Source organism: Ambystoma mexicanum, chromosome 11 (genome assembly GCF_040938575.1).
Source record: "Ambystoma mexicanum isolate Mex_15411 chromosome 11, UKY_AmexF1_1, whole genome shotgun sequence".
Classification (NCBI taxonomy): Eukaryota; Metazoa; Chordata; class Amphibia; order Caudata; family Ambystomatidae; genus Ambystoma; species Ambystoma mexicanum.
In genome coordinates this window covers 715652967-715676824 of record NC_090934.1, presented here as the reverse complement: position 1 = coordinate 715676824, position 23858 = coordinate 715652967, and the positions used below count along the sequence as shown (strand labels likewise).

The following is a 23858-nucleotide window of genomic DNA, read 5'->3' as shown; positions in this document are numbered from 1 at the left end:
AAAAACAGAACTAAAAAAAAAAAACGTATAGACTCCATCTACTTTATATTTCTCAGTAAAGTACATAGACTCAATAAGATTTTCCAACATTTCCATTTGCATTTTATGTTATGCTAATGGGAATATTGTGGTGGGCATCCTCCGTTCCAGGGACTGGAACGGTGGATACCGGCCCGGCAGCCCAAGTGATCAGCCCAAGCAAAGCAAGGGTGGATAACGAGGTCTCTGGACCATTATCCCCCATGCCAGCTCCTGTAATGGGGGATGAAGGCCATTAGCACCATAGGTTCCCAAAGCGGGAACCCGGGTGCTAAAAAAAAGGATTTTTTTTTCTTCACCGGGATGCCTCTGGCGTTCCGGGGTAGAAAGGAAAATCCTTTTCCAAGATGGCCACCATGGAAAGGGAAGGCAAGGTTCCATACAGGGCCACTCTTCGCTTTCCATGGAAGCCTGTAGAAGGCGAAAAGAGAACCCTATGACCTATTACCACAAGCACATTTTTCTTCCCTTTCAAATCTATCCCAATTTTGAATAACTTTACCACAAAGCCAGTCCCAGGTGGACATGGCCACTTTAACCCCAGGTGTTGTCCCTCGTGGTCATGGCCAGTAGCCAGATTGTCCGGTCATGACCTTATTCCATGACCCAGACAATCTGGCCACTGCCCACGGCCACAGGCTACACCTCATTCACCAAAGATATATCACTATTTTCTGTACCTACATTATGACACTTGTCAAAAAATAAAACACAGGCACATTTGCAAAAACATGCTTTGAGGTCCTTTCCAATGCTCCTTACACAAGTTTGCTGGAAATCCACCCATGTTTTATTTATTCAAAAGTGTCAAATGTATGCACATACAATCGTCATATAACCTAACCCCCACTTGACAAAATCCATTCAGACTTTACGAAAACATTTATATCTAGATACATAATCTTTTTGGAAACCTTTGTGTAGATTTGCTAAATGGCACCACATTTATAAGCCTTTACAATATTTTGGGACCCCCCCTCTAATGTTGCCCCCTATTGACAGAATCGCACCAAAACGCACACAATCATTTATATCTAGATCTATTATCAGTTTGCCAAATTAAGTGTAGATTTGTCAAATGGCACCTCATTTATAAGCCTTAACATTATTTTGGGACCCCCCCTCCAAGTTTGACCCCTCTAGACAGAATCCCACCAAACTTTGCACATTCGGTATCAGGTCAGGAATATAATAGCAAATTGTCATACGATTTCATTGAGTGGTGCCAAAGTTATATGCCATCCAAAAATTGCCCCCAAACATCTGAAGTGTCCCCGAACTTCTAGGACTGTCCACGAACATCCGAACTGTTTGTGGACTTTGGCGACAAAAAACACCTGTTTTTTTGCTTCTTGCAGCCATATACCATCCCATCCACATCACCCCTTACCTCCCCAGAGATAATCTGATAAGTTTGACAAGTGCAATGTTGTGTTTTTTAATATGTTTTTACCTCGATGTCTGTGGACACCGGCAATGTCCGTGAATCCAAGATGGCGAGTGTTTCCAAAAATCTGACGCACTTCACGCTTTTAACCATCCAATCAGCGGGCACGTCTGATGTCCGCGGACACCACGTTGCCCTCTAAGCCAATTGGAGTCCTGTCCGCGGACCGAACAGGGAAGTGTGTGCGCGGAGTGGACCTAGATATCACTACGTTTTTGGGACCTACTTGTTAGTCGTTTTAAAAACAAACTACTGGACGGATTTCCACCAAATTTACTAAAGCACGCTTTCGGGACCAAGCCGCCACTCCTGCTGCAAATTTGGTGAAAATCCGTCCAGCGGTTTGGGCTGTAGGCGTGACCAAAAAATGTTTCTCGATTCAGTCTATGGGAAAAAAAGACATTTGGGAAGCCCCCTATAACTTTGCCCCCTGGACCAACCTCACCCAACTATGCATAAAAAAATGGGTGGCCCATATACTTCTTTTGCAAAGTTTGGTGAGGATTCGTCCAGGGGGAGCGAAGTTATGAGCCACCCAAAAAGTGCTCTTCCTATGGGTTTAGCAACTTAACCATAACTACATGGCCACTACCGCAGGCCATGTAATACATATTTAAAATATGTAAAACATTTAAATATTTAATCTCTTTTAATATTGATCTAATATTGATTCATTTATTTGATAATGTATCTGATATTGTGTCCCTACTTTTTAAAAAATTCTATTTTGTGTATTGTGATAGGTTTAACAAATATTGGCACTTTGTCCTAGAACTCAGCTAAATGGAACCCAACTGCATATGGCAAATGTGTAAGAAAGAGTTGTATTTTAAATAGTGTGATTTTAGCAAATGTCGTGAATGCATGATGGAAATGATGAACAGTTTTAACGGTTGTTGTATGTAAAAGTTATTTTAGAAGCAAATACAAATAAATAAATGATCTGTAATTGGGTTTTTAAAGTCATTACAGTTAGAGTGTACCGATTTAGAGGGTATCGATCTGGAGGGAGTTTTATAGGGTCAATGTATTTTTCATGAATGTGCTGGTCTCTGAAGGGACATATAATGTGGGGTTGATATTAATGAAATGGATGATGAAATTACTGTTTGATGGTTTTTAAGAATATTGTATTTATGTATTTCAAGTTTTTTAAGAAGTGCTTTTAATGTTTATGTGTGATCTTGGATTATTATTTATTTTTTCTTTAACTGAAAATTAAATGCATTTTTATCTTATTTATTTTCTTCTTCTTTGTGGTTTGATAACATGATGTGTTAAAAGCGATTATTTCATTACTGTAAAACATTAATTTAAATATGTATATATATTAAAACAAAGAAGGAAAAAAACACACTCTCTGCAGGCCAAATAACATCTCCAAACAAAAAGTTAATGAGCAAAAACACTCACATCCAGAATGGATACGAGTGAAAAAAATTGTTAAATTACAAAACCACGGCTGGAATAGCAAAAAGACAAAACAGAGGCAGGACGCCGTAGGGCATGGCCTGCGACACATGTGTTTCACGCTCAACTGAGCACTTGATCACGTAAAGGGAAAGTGGACTCAAGCACAATATAAACAGAAAAATGTTTGACATGAATCCTTTTTCTATGTCAGCAGAACTGAAAGGGTGTGTGTCACAGTGCCGAGTGTGTGGCAGCCATGTTGGAATGGAGGGGCAATAAAGTGCCTGAGTTAAGGACATTCAGGAAGTCCCGAAAGGTGACAGGAGCATGGCGTGCAAAGTGCACACAGTAGGTAAAAAATGCAAGTCAACATTCCAAAAGAAAAACCCCACATTGATCGTACCCCAGATAACTCTACTAACAGATCCAGTGAGTTAAAGGGCATGAATGGTATGGTACAGGTATACAAACGGTTTGAAAAATAATTAATGTGCATATATGGCTATACAGATGGAAATAAAAGAAATTAAAGGGTACAACCGCATTACAACAAAACCAAAATCCTGATGCGTATGCTACAATTCCAGGGGCTATCAATGTAAACAAATACATAGTAGCAATACGGTTGCAAGCACATATATGACGACAATAATGCTTTTCAATGGAGATCAGCATAGTGGTAGTACAGAAAGGTTGTTGGTCTACATAGTAGAAGGTACAAACAAGGTGCAGATGCAGGCTAAAACAATGAAGTACCTGTATGGTGGCATAAATGGCTGCAAATTTAAAAGAAGCATAAAACCATGGAAATGTCAAAGCCGGCATACAATAGATGGTAAAAACACTGGTACATAGAATGGGTAAAAATGCAAATAGTAAAATGCTGGCAACAGCTACACAACCCAGTGAGCATATAATCCAAGTAAGTCAATGGATGAAATAAAGTGCAAGTGCAGGCAAAGATAGCAGCATCTACATATGCAAATGTACTGGGTTGCAACTCTAGGGGTTAAGTGTGTCCATAGTGGCAAAAAATAACAGCAATCAGATAGAAATGATCGACAAGTGCGAGCGCAATATCTGTAATGCCGGAAAATTACCAAGGCATATGGCTGTGTAGCATCAATACCAGCCGAAAGTGTGATGCAGCTCAAAGCCAGACAGTTGGACAAAGTGCAAATGCAGCAAGGATAAAACAAGCCCAGCAATAAAGTGCAAACATAGTGGCGACTGTAGCAGCATATTAACAAGGTCAAGGATAGTAGCACCAAGAATACCATGAAGAACCAGAGGTAGGGGAACCTATCACCACATAATCAAAATACGATTGTATGCAAATAATTAATAAGTCATAAAGACCTGAAAATAATAACCAAACCTGGATACCCAGAACGAAAAAAGGGGGAACCAAGGACGCCCATCCCAAAACTGGATCACAACAAAGAAAATAACTAGAGATTGAAATGCAAGGGACTACACAAGAGGACCCAAAATTAATGACACTGTGCTAATTCCCCATGAATGGCATGGGCACAAGCTTTACATTTGAAACATTTGGTGAATCCGATCGGGGAGACCGAAACCCAGTTAGTCCTAGAAGGACTTTTGTTGATGGGTGGCAAAAAGCTGGAAACTAGCCTGTCTCTAAGTGATGGTACTCTTTTATAGGTCATGGTGGGACATTTGGATACCAAAGGGCATAAATCATTGTCCAAAATAAGAACACGCCAATGTCGTTCAATAATCTTGCGAACTTCATTCGAAGCATTGACAAAGGAAATAATTAGTCTGGGTTCGTCATCCGTGATAGTCTTATCGGGCTTGGTGCCATACAGAAGTTTATCTCTGGACAGTCGACATGGCCTCGTGTAGACCATTTCTATAGTTCTTTTGTCATATCCTTGTTTCAAAAAATCGATGGCCGCCTGAGCACAATTATAATCAAAACATGCCAGATCAGTGCAGTTCCTGCGGTAATGAATAAATTCACCGTGGGGAATACTTTTTTTGCATGACACGGGATGACAGCTGGTGGCATGTAGAGGTAATCCAGTGTTGGAAGGTTTTTTGTGCAATGCTGTATGGAATCCAGATCTTTCGAGAGTCACAACAACATCCAGGTAGATCATTTCAGTGCTGCTGTGACATTCTGTAAAACGTAAGTTGGCCGTTTTGCACTTCCAAAAAGATTGCCAGTCGATTTCTGTTCCCTTCCAAATTATAAAAACATCATCGATATATCACCACCAAGCAACAATTTGTGTAGGGAAACTGGATACGAGCAAATCAGATAAGAAAGTTGCCTCCAACCACCCCATTGTCAAATCGGCGTACGACGGGGCAAAGGTACTGCCCATGGCAGTACCCCTTACTTGCCGGTAGAAGGAACCCTCAAACAAGAAAACATTATTGGTCTCGCAAAAAGATAACATGTCCAGAATCATGGAACTATGACCATAATGATTGAGTGATCGAGTATCCAAAAAATAATTGCAAGCTCCCATTCCCACCTGGTGATCAATGGAGGTGTACAGAGAAACAACATCAAGGGTTGCCAAAAGGAGCCCGTCCTCCCATGGTGTGTTGGTAATGTGTCATAAGAAATCCTTAGTGTCCCGCAGGTAGGACGGTAAAACGGTAAGACGGAAGCAAAAGGAAACAGGGCCTAGTCAATAAACTGTGCCAGGTGCTCTAATAGGGAACCACACAAAGTAACAATGGGCCTCCCGGGTGGATGGGTAAGGGATTTGTGTGTCTTGGGTAAGAAGTAGATAGTGGGTATAGTGTGACATGAGGGAATAAGGAATTTAACCAGAATATCCTCGATGAGTCCCATGTCAGCCCACTTAGCACAAAGATTGGTAAATTCAGACGTACTTCTGGAAATTGATTTTTGAATAAATTTGCATAACACAGTTGATCCCTTAATTGGCGATTGGCTTCAGCCACATAGTGGGCTCTATCTTGAATCACAATATTGGAGCCTTTGTCGGCCTGCTTGATGACAATATTGGATATGTTTTGTAGTTCACCAATGGCCAGACGTTGAGAGGCAGTGAGATTCTGTTTAGTACTGATGGTTTTTCTCTGTAGTTTTCTAAGTTCACTGACACATAGATCATAAAAGGCCTCAATACATCCACCCACTGGAAACTGTGGATTGAATTTGGATTTGTTTTTAAGCTTAGTGCGCACATCCCAATTGGGATCGATGTCAAAATCAGTAAGATCAACGTTGGATGGGTCGAACTGGGCATCATCAAGGCAGGCCAAATCCACTAATGATGGAATATCAGAAATGAGGAGGTCGGTACGACCAGTCCGAGGTGTAGAGAGCTTGGCTACTGTAGTGTTGATGGAGAAGAATTTCTTTAATTTGATCTTGCAAAGAAATTTGTCTAAATCTAGACGTGCTTGTACATAGTCAAAAGCCTTGGTATGGCAACAATTAAGGCCTAGAGAAAGGACTGAACGTTGAGGCCTGGTTAGGACATGTGGAGACAAGTTAATAATTTGGCAAAGCTTCATGGTGTCGGTGGTTACTGTTTGGCTCCAGAGCGCATTGATATGCTCTGTTGGTGCACCCCTGAGCCGTTTCCCACGCCGGCCTCGGCGGATTGTCTTCCTGTCTGTGATTTCTGTCCTCTTCCTCTTCCCTTGCCGCGACCCCTGCTTCGTTTTTGGTTCTTTCTGTCTTGGCACAATAGCCGCATCTCGTCTAAAAATTGAGCCTAACTATAGGCTCCTCATTCTCAGCAGCTGAAACTTCTGATTCAGACAAGATAGCGCCAAGATACCGAATACAGTGGATACCAGCTGAGTAACAGGATTTTTCCACAGGGAGTCGAATCGCCTGGCAAAGGTGAAGACCCAGCCTGTCTCGTAATCTGATTTATCCCTTATGAACTTTCTGTGCTTTCGATGTTTTATTTCTTCTTCATAAGCAAGCAGAGCCTCCTTGATTTTACTACGTAATTGTTTGCTTTCCTCAGTATTGGGGACCTTAATTAATTCAGCTTCTTTCCTCTCCAATTCTTCAAGTGCCTCTTCCTGATCAGATTTGGCATATTTAACCAAAATAGTTAAAAAGTGAGCAGAGCAGCCTTTGCTGGCTTCTCCCCATTCTTGGAGCATAAGTGGATCTTGGTCCTCAAAATATGGCATTGTCATTATACGCAATCTACGTGGCACACGTCCAATGCCCAAATAATTCTGCAATGAATGTTCCTCCCACCATTTTGAAATTTCTTTTCTCCAAAGTTTTTCAATATCTTTAAGCAAGGTTATCTCCTTGCTGAGATTGAGATCAGTCTTTTTTGCCCCAGTAGTGGGCAAGGTGGTGGGCATCTCCTGCTGTTCGCTGAACAGGCGTCCTGCCTGTTACGCTGCTCCACAACCAACCGTGGGAACGAAAAAGAAAATAAATGGTTTATTTAATTATAAACTGGATGAGCTGGAGTGAGGAGGCCAGCCGCGGCGTGCCAATCTATCGACAAGGGCAATATAGAGTGGAAACAAGGGAAAGAGCTGGTGCGGGATAAATTAAAAGCACAATACCGTCCCAATGGAAAACAAGGGAAAGAATGGAGCAAGAAAAACACCTACCGTACGGCCAAGAGCCGTGTGCCCTCCGGCACGCCTCAAACGAACCTGCAGGCAGGGGTTTTCCAACTCCGATCCCTTGTGGGTGCAAATCACATCCAATAGGCAGAAGAGTCTGCCACCAGCGGCAGAGGATCCACTCAAAAAGCTAATATGGGCGCAAGCGCGCCAATGCAAGAATCCCGGTGCTGATAGAACACGGTGCGCTCCGTGTGAAAATATCAAAACAAAGAAGGAAAAAAAACGCACTCTCCGGAGTCCAAATAACGTCTCCAAACAAAATGTTAATGAGCAAAAACACTCACATCCAGAATGGATACGAGTGAAAAAAATGTATTAAATTACAAAACCACGGCTGGAATAGCAAAAAGACAAAACAGAGGCAGGACGCCGTATATATATATATATATATCGGAGCAAAGCCTTATTAATACAATGTTTGGAACAAGGTCCCACCGCTGCATGCAGCAACCCTCCTCTCAGCTGACTTCTGGAAGACCCACCTTTCTAGGTCAACCTTACTGGACAACCTTCTGCCCTTTCCATGAACACTTGTCACAAGCTTTCACCACTCGGTGCCTGACCTCAGACATGCACCATTGATATTGTCTCTACTGTTTTAGTGCCCTCTCTTCTTGTTTGGGCTCCCTATATCCCACCACACATCTTTTTGACCATATACCCACTCCTAGCACATGCCCATAATGCACACTATTTCTTTAGGGCATCTAATAGAAAGCTCTCTTCCCTGCATACAACCACCCACGCCTTTTTTTCACATGCAGCACGAATCCCCCGGCAGCATGCCCTCCATTAGTTATAATGTGGTGGGTAGGGGGGCTGAAGCTCATCCAATTGTACTCTGTCCACATCAATCCCTGTGCTGGATTCCAGCAGTGCATAGCTTAGCTCGATGAGCTATCCCCAGGGAGTATGCAATGGTAGAGACCCCTGTGTGATGGATCTCACCTGGGCCTATTGCCGCATTGTAGTGGGGCACCTGCTGATCAATGCAGATGGTATATTCTGGTATGGGGTAGCTCGGAATTATAGGTAGATGGATGGGTGGAATATGTTTGCAGGGGGACCAACATCTATCTGCAACCACTTCGAGTAGTATAGGGAAATGTGGAATAATGTTACGTTGTTTGATATGTTTGCACTCCTAATGCACTTTTACTTGCAATGGTCTGTGGTGGGGATTTTGGAGTAAAAGGTCAAAGCTGTACAGGTATTTTTGGTGATGCAGAACACAAGCAATGATAGAGGGGATTTGATGGTAGGTCGTTTTGAATGTGTGAGGGGTTTTTTGTACATTGGGGGACTTTATTTGGTGACAATGGCAAAGAGAGTCATCTGGAGATGTGTTGGAGGATGGCAATACTTGAGTTGGAAAAAGGAGAATAGGTAGGCATCCTTAGTTGCTGTTGGTGAATTCTTGAAATCAGCTGATGTATATAATCTGTCTTGTGTTCCAAAGCAGCATTACATTGTATGGGCAGCAGAGAAGGGAGGAGAATTTGAAAATAAATGTCTATGCTGGAGGGTGATGGGAAGGTCATGTGCAAGGGGTGTTGGGACTTGTTTAAGTATACATTTGGAACAAGTCATTATAATCCGCAAATACATTACATTGAAGTGTGTTTGGTTGGGGAGTTAGACAGAATGTGATATTAGGGGAAAAGACATTTTAACTTATATCAACAATCCCATCACTAGAAACTAGAGCACAATGATGAGATCACAGATGGCATCACAGCATTCATCATAGGAAATTACCAGGAAGAGTACAACTTCTCTAGACATATGACAAACATATTGTGTAGATGTGTGTATGGTGCATGCAAAACAAAATATACCTGCTGACCTGTCCTGGGGGTAAAGTGGCTACTGGGATGGACTGCAGGCCAGGTGCTTGTGGCTACTTTTACTGGTGTAAAATATTGTTTGATTGAATATAATTTGCTTCATAAAATAATACAGACTCGGAATCGGATTGAACTGAAAAATTGTGCACATTAATGTTAAACATAACGAGACCACATATTTGACTGAAAAACTAAATTAGCTAATGGAAAGGAAATACACTGACATGTGAAAAGGGAACATGTAGACATACACAACTTGTATTTTAGTATTCTACAAGTCAAAGCTAGAGATAATGTGTATTACAAATAAATGATATAATGAATTTAATATTGATATGTCTATACTTTATTAGATTTGCAGTAACTGTAAATAAATGAAATAGAAGAGCAGTTTCCTTTTTACATGTAACATTGAAGTTGTCAACTTAATTTGGACTTGGATAGGGTTGATTATGCAACTATCCACCTTCTTGGAACTGAGCATGCAAAGGTCTTATTATCCATCATTATGACAAAGGCATTAAAAAAGGCAAATGACACAGCTGTGTGGACCTAGGACAAAGGCCTTTGTTAAAACACAAAAGAAAGTCAAAATGCATTTCAAATCCAGGGTATTTGTGGTCATATTTTTGTAATCTCATCTGGAAGACATTATTAGCAACTTCAAGTAAGCGGATATTTGCACAAACACCTAAACTTTTGACATGGCAGAGCAATAAGGCTGAATGTACAATGTGTCTGTTCCAATAATGTTGCCTATTAAAAGGGTATTTTGTTCATAACAACAGACATTCTGTTTATAACAGGACCCTAGCAACACATATAATTCAAGAAATGTTGTACAATAAAATGTGCAACATGAAATGATGCCTCTAGATGAAACGTGGGGAACACATTTTGGATATACCTTCAGAACAGTTTGTCTGAGTTGAAAAGTAAAAATAGATATGAATTCAGCAGAGCAATGCACATCACATGACTATACAATGGTATATTACAATTTATTACATAATTAAATGTACATATTTTATGAGCCTTGTTATTCATGCAGTCACACAAATATTAAGGATGTCTTATGATTCCAAATATTCTTGTGAATCTGAATATATCATTTTGGTACATTTCAGATGTCTACATTGGGATTCTTCGATGTTGTTTTGCATTTCTGTCCACTTTTCGTTTGGCATTTCTAGTGGAGAGCTACCACTTATGTAACACATTCCTTTATGACAAAAAGAAATCCCTTTTCATAGTCACACATTTCTTTATTTATAATGAATAATAAACAGATCAAGAATTACTTACCTTCAGGTGCATAACTGATATAATGTCAAAGCAGAGTGTGCTTCCATTTCCTTCACCCACACCTCCCCTTTCAAGTGACAAAGACAATTCAATATTCCAACTGAATCAAACAGGAATATTCAAGTAGATGTAAGCATTGGGAACCCATGAAAAACCCTATCCAATCCAGAAATGCTTTGTCATGCTGCATGTATGAAGATAACCGGGTATTTAAACTCAAACACACGGGAGGAAAGACATGTTTTGGGAAAGCAGAGAAGGAAGAGAGGATGTCTGACAAGAGAAAAGCTGATGGAACTTTAACTGGATGTAGTAATACCCACCCTATCCGGTGTTCAGAAACAAACTTAAAATGCACCTCTTGAACCAACGATTGCACTACCCCCTTCAGTCTACCTTCTTCTGTATTGTAACTAGTGCCTTGATGCCTGCAGGCTCTTGCCACTGCTATACATTTATAAATAAATAAACAAATAAATTAATACATGAATAAAGTGGATGGAAAATCTCCTGGGGAATTACTTTTCCATATGTAGTGGAGTTCAAGAAAGAACCAGATTACCTGAGAGGGATTTTGAGAGAAAATTAACAGACAGAGAGAAAGAGCCTATTTGATGGCTATGCCATGAGTTGGTTGATGTACCTACCTGTTCTGAGTCTTTGGAAGACATAGACAATCAAAAGGGATGATGGCTGGAGTGTTTAAAAATGATTCCAATCTCTGGCATCACTCTGGGCAACCTTCAAGAGCATTGTTCTTCAGCCTGCCAAGTCATCACAACAACGAGAAAGGCCTTAAGCAAATTAGGATTGGTCCCACCCCAAAAGGCGCAGTCCAGGACAAATTGTTGACTGCAGTAGACCACAAACAAACTTAGATGTGTTTCAGTCTTATTTGGTGTCATTTGTGAGGATTAGCATGGGTCTCTAGGCCCATCAGGGTCGGTACTCATGTCTGGGCATATCTGTCCCACTCGGGTCAATATAGCAAAACAAAGGAGGTGATGGATGGAAGGCTTCAAATTAGTCCTCACCTCTGGCACTGCTCTGGGCAAAATCCAGACCATTGTTCTTCAGCCTGCCAAGCCACTACAAAGAGGGGAAGGGCTCATAGGCAAATCAGATTTGGTCCCACACTCTACTTGTATTCCTTAATAGTTGACTATTTGGTAATCCTTTAATAGATGATTGTGATTAAAAGCTTTGGGCATGAAGGACATTATTTTTGTTAGTTTACAAAGATTGTACAAACACATAGTGCCAGGCCTGAATGAGGTAATGCAGCAACAAGATGTTCATCTTGAGAAATGTAGAGCGTGTGCTTATGAATACACATTAGTAAAATGGTTTGAGAAAGTGAATCACCTTTCTAGGGAAGACATGATGACAGAGACCAAAACACATGTTGCCTTCTTTGTTCATGTAACTACTTGTTCCAAACAGAGTGTTAAGATAAAATTAAAAAAAATAAAAATATATATATATAATTCAGTGAAAAGAAAACCTTAGTTAAGAGACAGTTAAGGTGATCAATTTAATGCAACAAAAACCCTGAAATTCAGCAATTGCTCTTCGAGCATGTCCACCTTAGGTATGCGCCCCTGTTGCACAGTGTATGACCACAATGAGGACATCACAGTTGACACCACAGATGAAATCACTAATTACATGGTTTATGACATTAGTGATGAGATCAATAATGTCATCAAATGTGGCATTGTCTACCTTGACCTCTTTTGATGCATATTTTATTTTATTACACTTAACAATAACAACATGACGTCTTAACAATACACCGATACATCCATATAATATGATTACACGGGTTGCAACAATTTTTAATACTTATCAACTTATAAACATTAACATACAAATATGTAACATGATACAAATGGTTTTAATTTCATGTATTAGTAAACATTTACAATACTTCATTGCAGGGAAAGTACCTGTTTCTGGTAAATTTATTTCAAGTATTTCAAACATAATATAAGTATATGTAGTAGTAAAAACAAATCCGAATAGATAGAAGAAACATGTTTAATAGTAAGGGCCTCATTACAAGTGAGGCGGTAAGGGGTTAACAGTGCTGGTAAAGGTGCTGGCGCCATTAACCCCGTACTTCCTCATTACAAGATCCCCTTACGGTACCGGCTCTGGACATCTGGTCAGACCAGACGTCCTTTGCGGGTCCCGTGAGGGGACCAGCATGCTAACAACGAGCCCGTCCTTAATGGGCCCGTTGTTAACATGCTCTCCATTCCCGTTGAGCCATATGGGGGTTCAAATGGGAATGGGGATGGTCCGGGTTCCCTGAATGGGGAAATACCGGGCCCTCCAAAGTCGGAATGACCCGGTATTTCCCCGTTCAGGGACCATGGACCCGGACCCGAGTTTGGAGGCAGGCATGCCCTTATTAAGGGCATGGCTACCTCCAAAGTCGTAATGAGCCCTGAAGTGTTATGAAAATAGGCAATGTTCACATTTCAATTAACAACTCACCTCACTGCGATAACATTACATGAACACATTATTTTCTAAATTACTCATTTTATAATAAATAATCACATCCAAAGAAAGTATGTGCCTGTGTGCATTGTGATATTATGGGCCTCATTACATGGTAGGCGGTTGCCGCCGGTACCGTACCTAGTCCGCCATGGTGAATGGCGGAATTACCGCCCTATTCCAAGGTGTGTGGGGGCGGTAATTCCCCATTCACCATGGCACTTCCCCATTCCCATTTGAGCCCCCATAGGGCTCAATGGGAATGGGGAAGGCGGCAATTACGGTACCGCAAATTGCGGTACCGTAATTGCCTCCAAGGTCCCTTTGTGGGCCCGTTCCTTAACGGCTGGTAAAACCAGCCGTGGAGGTCGGGTCCCGCGAAGGGACCTCGTAGTAAGGCGGTAAGGGTTTTCCGGTACAGGTACCCTTAGCGGTAACGGTAAACCCTTACCACATTCCGTGTAATGAGGCCCTATATAATCTAAGAATTTGATGTTTGCTTAATATGAAACAAATCAGTTACTCATGCTTCATAATTGTATACCATGCGTTACATGTAAAAGAAACAAGGGCGGAATACATTGCACTGTGTAAGTATGAAATATGTACACATGTTATGTTAAAAAACAGAGCTGCCATAAAATGTAATTAATCATACCAGTGATATCATGTATGACGCAATTAGTGATGTCACCAGTGACATCATCGGTGATGTCACCTGTGATGTCATCAGTGTGGTCATGCGCGACCCATAGTTAAGATGGACTTATTCGCATGAGATTACTGCATTTCAGGAGTTTTGTAATGTTATATCTGATCACCTTAATTACTCTTAACCAAGGTTTTTTCACTGAATTTCAAAGGTTGTGTTGCTATGTATTTTTAACGTTAAATCTGATCACCTTAACTCTCTCCTCATTAAAGTGTTTTCACTGAATATCCAGGGTTTTGTTGTACTACAGTTTCTTCAGAGCCCACTAGTGATGGCCTTCCGCCATGGCGATTGTCCATGGCCTTTGGCTGTGGCCATTGTACATGTCCAACTGATAGGTTTCTTTGGGGTACACTGGTCATGGCCGATGGCCTTGCTTTCAGCCATGGCCATTGTACATGTTGAACTGATAGGTTTCTTTGGGGTACACTGACCATGGCCAGTGGCCTTGGCCTTTGGCCGTGGACACTGTACATCCTACACCAATAGGTTTCTTCTGTGCCCTTAGCCATGGCCTTTGTCTGTGGACACTGTACATGTTGCACTAATAGGTTTAATTGGGGCCCACTAGCCATGACTAGACTGGTGTTTGCACTGCAGAAGGTGTATCTGTTCTTTTAGTTAGGTTTGACACATATTAGATACTCAGATAGAGCAACACAGAAAGAGCAACAAATGGATTAATATTGTGATTGCAGAGGTCATAGATAAGGCAGCATTATAGGCCCTGTGTTTAGTTGTCGTATCTCTAGTTATGTTGTGTAGTGAGATGTACGGGAAGAGCGGAAACAAGTGGAAGATGGAGTCAGAACGGTACTTTGGTAGAAGAGAGGTCAGTGTGTTAACATGGCAGAAGTGCGCCATATTGGATGGTAAGGCCTAGTATGAACAGAAAATAATGCAGGTCCTGATGTGAAGCTGTGGCTCTGTTTAGCTCAGCTCCCAAAAAAAATCCTTTGTCCCATTCCCCAGGACAGAAGTCGGGGTCAGAGGCACCTGTGATGCACAGATAAATGCTAATTGTATCCAGCTGAAGGGCCTGAACATGTTGGGAATGGAATGCTTACTGCGTGGATAGCAGGAAGGGATGCACTCTTTGAAGGACAAATTCCTGAGATTATGGCATAAGGTTGTACGATGTCAATGAGCAAGGAGGATATTGAAAGCACTACTGCCCTCACCTATGAGCGGCCACCCAATTTGAATAATAAACACACCTACCACCGAAAAGAATAAAATCTCTGAAATTCTGACTCAAGAGCGGTGCCCCGGTCACGTCATATATGGGCATCTGGGGTTGAAGGAGATAAGGGGAGGCGCGTGTCTGAAATGTTCCATGATTAGGGAAAGGAGGAGCATAGGTGATGCCAAAACATTAAGTACATGCTTGGGTGTAGCTTGTGTGCGCCCCGCATCTGGTATCATGAGAAGGCCTATTGTCTTATCAAAGCAGAGTTGGCCCCGCCAGTTTACTTTGATTGTGTCTGGATTCGCGGGGTGCACATCACGTGACAGTCTCAATTTATTAGTGTTTCAATATGTGTAACGGACCAATTCTGTACCTAGATTTGCTACTGACGACGTAGTGGGCCACGTGTCTAGGGGAGTGGGTTTAGATATGGTGTGGCCAATCGGTCAAGGGACTACGGGGGATATTACCATGTTCTATAGGCATTAGCCAATGAGGGTGATGGGATAACATTGTAACCTACGTATTCAAATTCTGTGGTTTTCCGCTATATATCTAGTAACTTCTTGAGAATTGATGAGTTCCATGTCAGTTTGGTTCTACAGGGCCGTCTGAGGCCTTTTTGCATGTAATAAACCTTGTTTTCCCTTGCAAAGAGGTGCAGTGATTATTTTGCCTTTTGGATTATTTTACCCGTTCGGTGTTTGGGTTGCCATTTCTCATTACAGGTTTTGTTGTGTTACATCTGATCACCTTAACTGTCCCTTAACTAAAGTTTTTTTCTGTGAATTTCATTGGTTTTGTTAAACCATAATTTTTCAAAGTCACCTCTGTGCATTTTCAACTTATCGGTTGCCTTAGGTCCCACTAGCGCTGACCTTTGGCCATGGCCGCTGTATGTGTTACACCTTTAGGTTTCCTTAGTGCCCACTAGCCATGGCCCTCGGCTGTAGCCAGTGGCAACGTCACTTTTAGATGGAATTGTGAAGATTAGTCATGCATCACATTTAGATAGAATTGGGAAGATTGGCCATGCATCACATTTAGACAGAAATGGGAAGATTAGCCACGCATCACATTTAGATAGAATTATGAAGATTATCCTTACCTCACTTTTATATAGATTTGTGAAGACCCGCCTTGTTTCACATTTAGATGGAATCATGAATATTACCCACCTAGAAGAACTTTGAAAGTACCTAATGTACTAACCACCCTACTCATACTCCCCTCCTACACACATCCCTTCTACTGTGCATGCCCATGGGTTAGCCATACTACACACAAACACTCACCCAACATAACTAACACTCACATACAACAATCCCAGGCACTGAAACTAGCCCTATGGACACAAGCCAATGCGCACAACCATAACCTTAAATCACAGTCAATTTAACACATAAAACACACACACCACATACCACCAGGCATTCACACACAACAAACGCAGGCATTGAACGTCACCCTTAGGATTACACAAGCCAGTGCCCTCAACCACAACCTAAAATGCCAGCAAATGTGCACATAAAACACACAAACAAGCACCCAACAAAACAGACATTTACTTAAAACAAACAAGACAGGCATTGGCCTTCACCCTTATGAATACAAGCCAGTGTATGCAATCCACCCATCTGCAAACCAACACTCACATACCAGTTTCTCCTGGTTCTGGATCTACCCTATCCCTCTACCCTCCCTAACCAACCCTATCCCTCTACCCTCCCTAACCAACCCTATCCCTCTACTCTCCCTAACCAACCCTATCCCTCTAGTCTCCCTAACCAACCCTATCCCTCTAGTCTCCCTAGCCAACCATATCCCTCTAGTCTCCCTAACCAACCCTATCCCTCTACCCTCCCTAACCAACCCTATCCCTCTACCCTCCCTAACCAACCCTATCCCTCTACCCTCCCTAACCAACCCTATCCCTCTACCCTCCCTAACCAACCCTATCCCTCTACCCTCCCTGACCAACCCTATCCCTCTACTCTCCCTAACCAACCCTATCCTCTTTCTTGCACAGCCATGTGAGCGCCTGTAGACTGCCCCTGGGTGGTAGCAGTGCACGCTGTGAGTCAACATAACGTAACATGTTCACAGACCAAACGGACGGCCACTCCTGTTTACACATATTCACAAAGACATGTGGAGTCACAGGATTCACAGCAACATGCACAACCTTGACCAGAGAGATGGTGTTAAATGTTGCGTTTGGAGTGAGAGTCACAATCCAGATGTGTGTTAGTGTTTTCCAGCCCAGAGCTGAAACAGAGACAGCAGAGCATTGGTACCATGCAGCTCAACTGCACCTTGCAGCACACCATCTCCCACAAGAGGGTACATCTAGGCAGTTGCTCACATGACAGAAGGAATATGTCCACCTTCCAACTAAGAGAGTAAATAGCGGTGTAGATAAGAGGAAAGCGTGCGTGCGTGCGTGCGTGCACACACACACACTCACGCCGATTTCAGCACCGCTGCACTCCACCCCCATATAGCTCTACATCTTGTAAACATGCAGGTCCTCTGACCACCACATAATCTTTTGGATCTTCTAGCTCGGTGAATGCTACCACATGCAACTAGTATGTATCAGTTATGTACACAAAATACCTTTAAATTCACCAAGTGTGGTCCCGCGTTGTTCTAACTCTCTTGTCTGGACATATAAACATATAAGATCAGACAGCTCAAATCCTATCACACTTGTTTAATCCTGCAATTAAAGTATCAGATCCTCATTATTTGTGTTCGTTCCATTTGAACGGTCTTAGTCTGATCTGCTCTCCCTGCGTAGAACTAATGTAGAAATCTCATTCTCGGTGCCGTTACCAATGAGGTGTTGCCCGCTCGGTAAGTTGAAAATCACTTTTCTGCAAATTTACTTTTGGGCCAAGATCATCACTGTAGCAGGCATTAGCAAACATTGAGTACCTTCTTTTATGATTGCTACAATAATATGTTCAACTAATCCATTTGTGTTTCAAAATAGACACTGTTTCATTGCTTAACAGAAAATGTTTTTTATGTAACAGTTTTTGCTAAAAACAAAATTGCTTTCTTATTATGGTGATAATTTGAGGTGAAACGTGAAACACAAGCGGAGAGAATGTCAAACCATAAACTTCTATCATTTAAGGGTGTATTTGTCCAGACCGTGTCTCCTTTGAACAGTGTTGTCAGGGGGTCACACATAGTGCATATGTGATCCTGTTTGCACGTATAATTTAAGAGAGGGGGTGGGGGTCCCTGAACGGGAAACATATCTTGTAAATAAATCAGTCTGACAGTACTCCTCATGTGTTCTGAGGTGATCGCCATAACATGTTCATTAAATTATTATTATTTTTTTTTTAACTAGTAACAGAGTTGATGGATAAACTACAACTTTTTTACGAGTTTAAACCTTTAGGCATTCATGAACACATGTCGAAACACGTGAGTTTGAGCGGTAAGGCGGGGTCACTTCACTGAAGACATTTCATTATTACAGGGAAGTGCACTGCATAGGTTTGAATGTACATGACGTATACCCAAGAGTACACTAGTAACAGCTGAGAGGAACAATCCAAATCACAAGTGCATGTTCCCTTTGCTATAAGTGACTAACAAAACCATTGTGATCTGTTTTCTTTTTGTAATGTTCATTAGTCACTGTTTAAATAAAGAAATTCTGCCTCGACGCGTGTTTCAGACATCTTTGCCAGGAGGCTAGTTCAGCGAGTAAAGTGCTGGGCTGACACAGACCACTTGCAGGTCATAATGTTGAATCCTGGCAGGGCCAATTCCGCCTCTTATCCTGCAAGCCCATACCTTGAGTGCCATTATATAGGGTAATAGTGACTCGTATTACTGTGCTTGGAAGCGAACGGACTTTGGCATAAAGCACTGTATACAAATGTTATATTCCTGTAATTATGAATGGCAATCTTCCCATCCTGAAATACTCGTTTTTTTATTATTTTTAATATTTTGTGTATGTAATAAGGTGTGCGTCCCATATGTCTACCATTTGGAAATTGCCCCCAAGTTTATACTGTTTAGGTGATCAATTGTGCAGTACATTTGTTAAGGTACAGACCTCGTCTTCAGGGATCACAGTCATCCCAACCTGAATGAGGCACCCACACACAGGCATAGTTCACAAACCAGCCCCACGCCCCCTCTAGGTACGTGCATGGGTTTCCCACTGGCTGCAAACATGAACGATTCCCGACTTCCCTTCAAGGAGTGCTAGATGCTATTTTGGAAGTACTGTTCTCCTCTGAAATCCTCGGTTGAGGGGCTGCATAGCGCCCGCCCCTCTGGCCACCCCCCCCCCTCCTCTCCCAGGCTTCTAGTAGCCACCCTTCGGAGGACGAGGCAGAAGGGGTGTCCCTGGGCCCAGCCACATCTGCATCTTGCTTGAGCTCCGGGGACCCTGTGGGAGAGGGGGGGGCGTAGTGCGGGGTGGCCCTGCTATGTGCCTTGAAGCATTACTGCTGTACAGCATTTATTCGCTTCCTGAACCTACGTTGGCACTCGATTAATGGGCAAAATGAAGTAATATGAATAAAAACTAAAAAAAAATTGAAATGCAGAATTTAGGTGCAGTAGATACGGGTTTGAATCTTGGCATTCATACTTGATCAAACTGTGTGAGCTTGGTCAAAATACTTGATCTCCCTGTTCCTCAATTTATATAGCTGCAAACATTGGAAGGTCTGAAAGTAGGCTAAATCTCAAAATCGGGCGCAATGTAAATACACGGGCCTTAATAGGTATGTGGCAGTGCCAGGAAAAAGTAATGGTAACAGGAGGACCGCAACTTTTCCTGCACTGCCAAACTGAAAGTTTTAATCTGCCTGATCCGGCCACACTGCCATTAATTACTGCCATGCTATCACATTTCCCCAAAGGAGACCTGTCGGACTGTGAAATGGCAAGTAAAAGAAGGGTCTACAAGACCCTGTGTAAGGCAGAATGTTCAAGTTCCTCTTGCCGCATGCAGTAACAGTCATTCTGTTTGGTGGTATGAGCAAAGGGCTGGCCCCACTTGTCATGTATAACATACTTGCCAAACCTACCGATGTAGCTGGTAGGATACCGCTTTTTAAGCAGTCCTACTGCCTACCGATTTAGTGGCAACACATACCGATTTTAAAATATACATATATATATATTATTTTTTTTGGCCTGAATTTAGCAGCCTGTTTAGCCATGGTTGCAGGGTGCGCAAGTACACAGAATCCGAGGAAAGTTCTTCAGTGGGGATGTGTCCAAGCTGCTGCTTTTATAATGGTGTGTTCTTACTGGCAGCAGTTAGCAGACCAGTGTGCCAGAGCAACCTCCCCAGACTGTCAGAGGCGCCCGTGAGATCCGCTCCAGCACTTCTGGATATCAACAGCCACATGGTTCACCGTACCTCAGCTCCCCGGTGCCAGTCATCTACATGCTGGGGCGAGCCGCTGAAGCAATGGCGAGCCACTCCTCCTAATGAGCTCTGGCAGGTGTGAGCTTGCGCCAGGAGCTGGGGGAAAACCACAGGTTTCAGCCCCGCCCTGCTACCGCTTTTTAAGCAGTCCTACCGCCTACCGATTTAGTGGCAACAAATACTGGGTTTTTTTCAATATTTTTGAAACTTTCTGATCCCTACAGATTTGTGGTCACAGAATGTTGGCATGTATGGTACAAAGGTGGTAAAAGTAAAAGGATGCTGGGTCCTTTCACTTTACGATGAGTGTCTGTATATGTACATATCTGGCGGTGCAGTTTTCATCAGTGAAGACATGAATACATAGAAGCCCATCTCTGTCCCATCCGTTGGCAGCATGTGGTTCGCGTTGCTTCGCCTGTGATCCACTGACCTAGAACTGCATCTGCTCCACGTCAGGCCGCGCGCCTGCGCTGGAAGCACCTCTGGGCCAGACCCGTGCTGCCATCTGCAACACATTTACGCAGTCCGGACAACGCTGAATAATGGATCCAACCATGACTTGAAGTTCCTAAGCAGCTTCACGAGATTGTTTTATTGCTGCGTCAGCCGTCAGGTCCTGGTGTTTCCTACGCGCTCTTCCCCAGTTCTAAGACAGCTGTTGCCATCCCTAGCGAAGGCCCCGCGCAGAACCTAGCCACACGCCAATGGTATTAACGAAACAAAGATTATACGTGTACAAAAAAACAAAAGAAAGAAACGTGACACCTCTGGGTGAACATGTGTCTATGTCTAGTGTGATCACGGTGCAGTGGCCCCTCCACAGACAATTATGCCCAACACTGACTTCTGCTGAAGTTCGTAATTCTTCAAAGACAGGGTCGCAGAAAAGAAGCCGATGTCGAGGAAGAGAGCGTGGAAGAGAAGAGGGAGAGGGCGTGTGTTGCCACCACATATCTGCTGCTAAATGAAGTAATGTGGAGATTCGTGGTTTGCATTTAATGATCACGCACATGCCTGGCCCCGTTGCCTTGCAGCACGACTTCAAATGTGTGCAGTAGAATCATGTCTGCTGGCTGAGTGGCCCGCGTTTACTGTCAAACTGGAGCAGGCGGAATCCTGCCTGGGGGCAGCGGCGTCAATATCTCGAGCACGGGATGGAATCACTCCCTCCACCCCCCCCCCCCCCCCCAGAAGTTGGACATGTACAGTGATACGTTTAGTATCCTTGGGTACATAATTTTAAACATGCGTCGAGTACAACGTGGGGTCAGCACGTAATAGAAAGTTCAGTAATGCGTTGCCCTGAAAACCTCAAACTGCCCACCTTATGTGGGCATTCGTGTGAAGAAATAAAACCCAGTGCTCTTCGACCGTATCACTGATGATCACCAATAACCAGGACTTCTGCGTTCACTTTTTTTTTTTATCGTGTCTGATCGTTGCCAGCCGGGACTAAGCGAAGCGGCGGCAGAACGGGGAGAGGGGGAGTGTAAGTGGGTCAGGGCGGGTGCAACGGGCAGACCCACAGAGAACCGGCAAGTGGGGGAGCAACCGCCAGGCCTTTCTGAAAGCGGGCGTCTGCTGCTGATTCCAGCCTGGTGTTGGAGGGAGCTGATTGGCTGCCTGCCTCGCACCGGTTAGGAGTGGTTTTGAAGATGTGTCATGACCCCGATACGTGGTACTCCTTTTGATACAAGTATGGTAAGATATACAATAATGTACAACATGGACACGGGTTTGTTGAGATGAACTTTAGGGAGCATTTGACGTCAGAGAATACTGCAAGTTTCCAGGCTGGTAATCCGCTCCATTTCTCTGATACCGACTTGTCAAGTCCTCCTGCGAAGGACTTTACATTCGAAATCGCTGATTTGAAGAGCGTATGTCATGAGCAATTCAACAACCACCCACATATATCTTTTGAACATCGGGGCTATACAATAAGTGATTGTGTTAGAAGAGGCTGCAGACACTTGCATAGGCTTTGCGACCCCCCCCCCCGAGCAATATCCCCCTTTTGCAACCGCCCATTTCCCGCACTTCTCACACTCATGCATGCCAAACGTTAATTGTGAGTGGCCCCATGAACTCACCTCTGTAAGTGGCCCCTGGCTTGTAAAATTCCGGATCCCCCTCCACTCTGAGGCTGAATTCGTTATATCCTTCCCTGCGCGTGCCCTGGACTCGCAGAATCCGGCTGCAGTAGCCCTCGGATTTCGTTGCTTTGTCCACTGTATCATCAGAAAAGCCAAACGCCGCCCACGAAAAACTCAGAGCCACAAACTGCCACAACGCCGGCTGCAGCAAAACTCTCCTCGCCATTGTCTCCAAGAACTTTGGTTCACAGCATGGGTCTGCCAAACGCGCTGCCCCCACACGTCTTAGGTTCTCGGGGTTTGGGCTGTCAAGGACCGGAGCTGTCAGCCTTTAAGAAGCCAGCATGGAGGAGTGGAGGCACGGCTGCCGAGGCCGTCTGTGCAGCAGCAGCAGCGATACCGAGAGCAGCAGCTGGGAGAGGCTGTGGGGAGGTCTGCTCTCCGCCAGTTCCTGAAGCGAAGTGCTGTGTAGTTGCAGAGCTTGCGAGGAGCAGCCCTGTCCTGTGTTTACTTTTCGGGACAGAATTCACAGGCTTTGGTGAAATAGCAGAGCGCAGGGAGGGAGGGGAGCGCGGGTGTCTCCAGGACAGCCAGAAAAGAACTGGACCGGGGGAACTGAGCTAACAGAGCGCACAGTCATCTCCGACATTCCCGGCCAGAGTCTATAGTAACCGCGCTAGTGAAGGGCTCGGGAATGCCCCTGTTTTGTGAAGTGAGCGCCAGACATCGCAAACACGCATTCGGGCTGATGTGCAGGAGGAGAGTGTCGAGAAGGCTGCCTGGGCAAGCACAGACGCCCTCGGAGCAGAAAAGGATCTTCGAGTCGCAGCTGTCGCCAGATGTGTTTTGCTAACGAAAATGATGCTCCGACGAAGTTTCACGGACAACTGTGTTGAAAATACAGGGTGCGTTATTGTCACCCAAGAATAACCTGTTGCTCTTAATAGAATTTGTCAATTTGATTCAACATTATAAAGCAGATGCTTTTTGTAAGGTTGTTCAACAGTCTAAGTACGAAACCGGTTTCAACAACAGAGAACAATAACGCATTAAACCAACAATCCATTCACATGTGTATCTCGGTTTAAGCATGTATGACAGCTCACGATGGATAATGGAAACGTTTTTTTCATTGCTGTCTGACTGGACATGTTTGTGAGACGATATATGTAAAGTTGCCCAGTAAGAGTCAATTCTAGACGTGGGCTTTCACGAGCATGTTAGGTTGCACTTGTATGCAGAAGTGCAGAATTTACA

The 23858-nt window shown here is 43.4% G+C and overlaps 1 protein-coding gene across 2 annotated transcripts in view; it reads right to left on the bottom strand.

Annotated features, from left to right (window-relative positions):
- Nucleotides 1-23349, bottom strand: part of SPON1 (spondin 1) — a 1209493-nt gene extending 1186144 nt beyond the window's left edge. For both annotated transcript variants that reach the window (XM_069623584.1, XM_069623585.1), the window contains exon 1: nucleotides 22599-23349. In XM_069623584.1, the coding sequence (XP_069479685.1) occupies nucleotides 22599-22827 (229 nt within the window). In that variant the 5' untranslated portion in view covers nucleotides 22828-23349. The remainder of the gene's footprint in view (nucleotides 1-22598) is intronic.
- Between the last annotated feature and the right edge of the window lie 509 nt (nucleotides 23350-23858).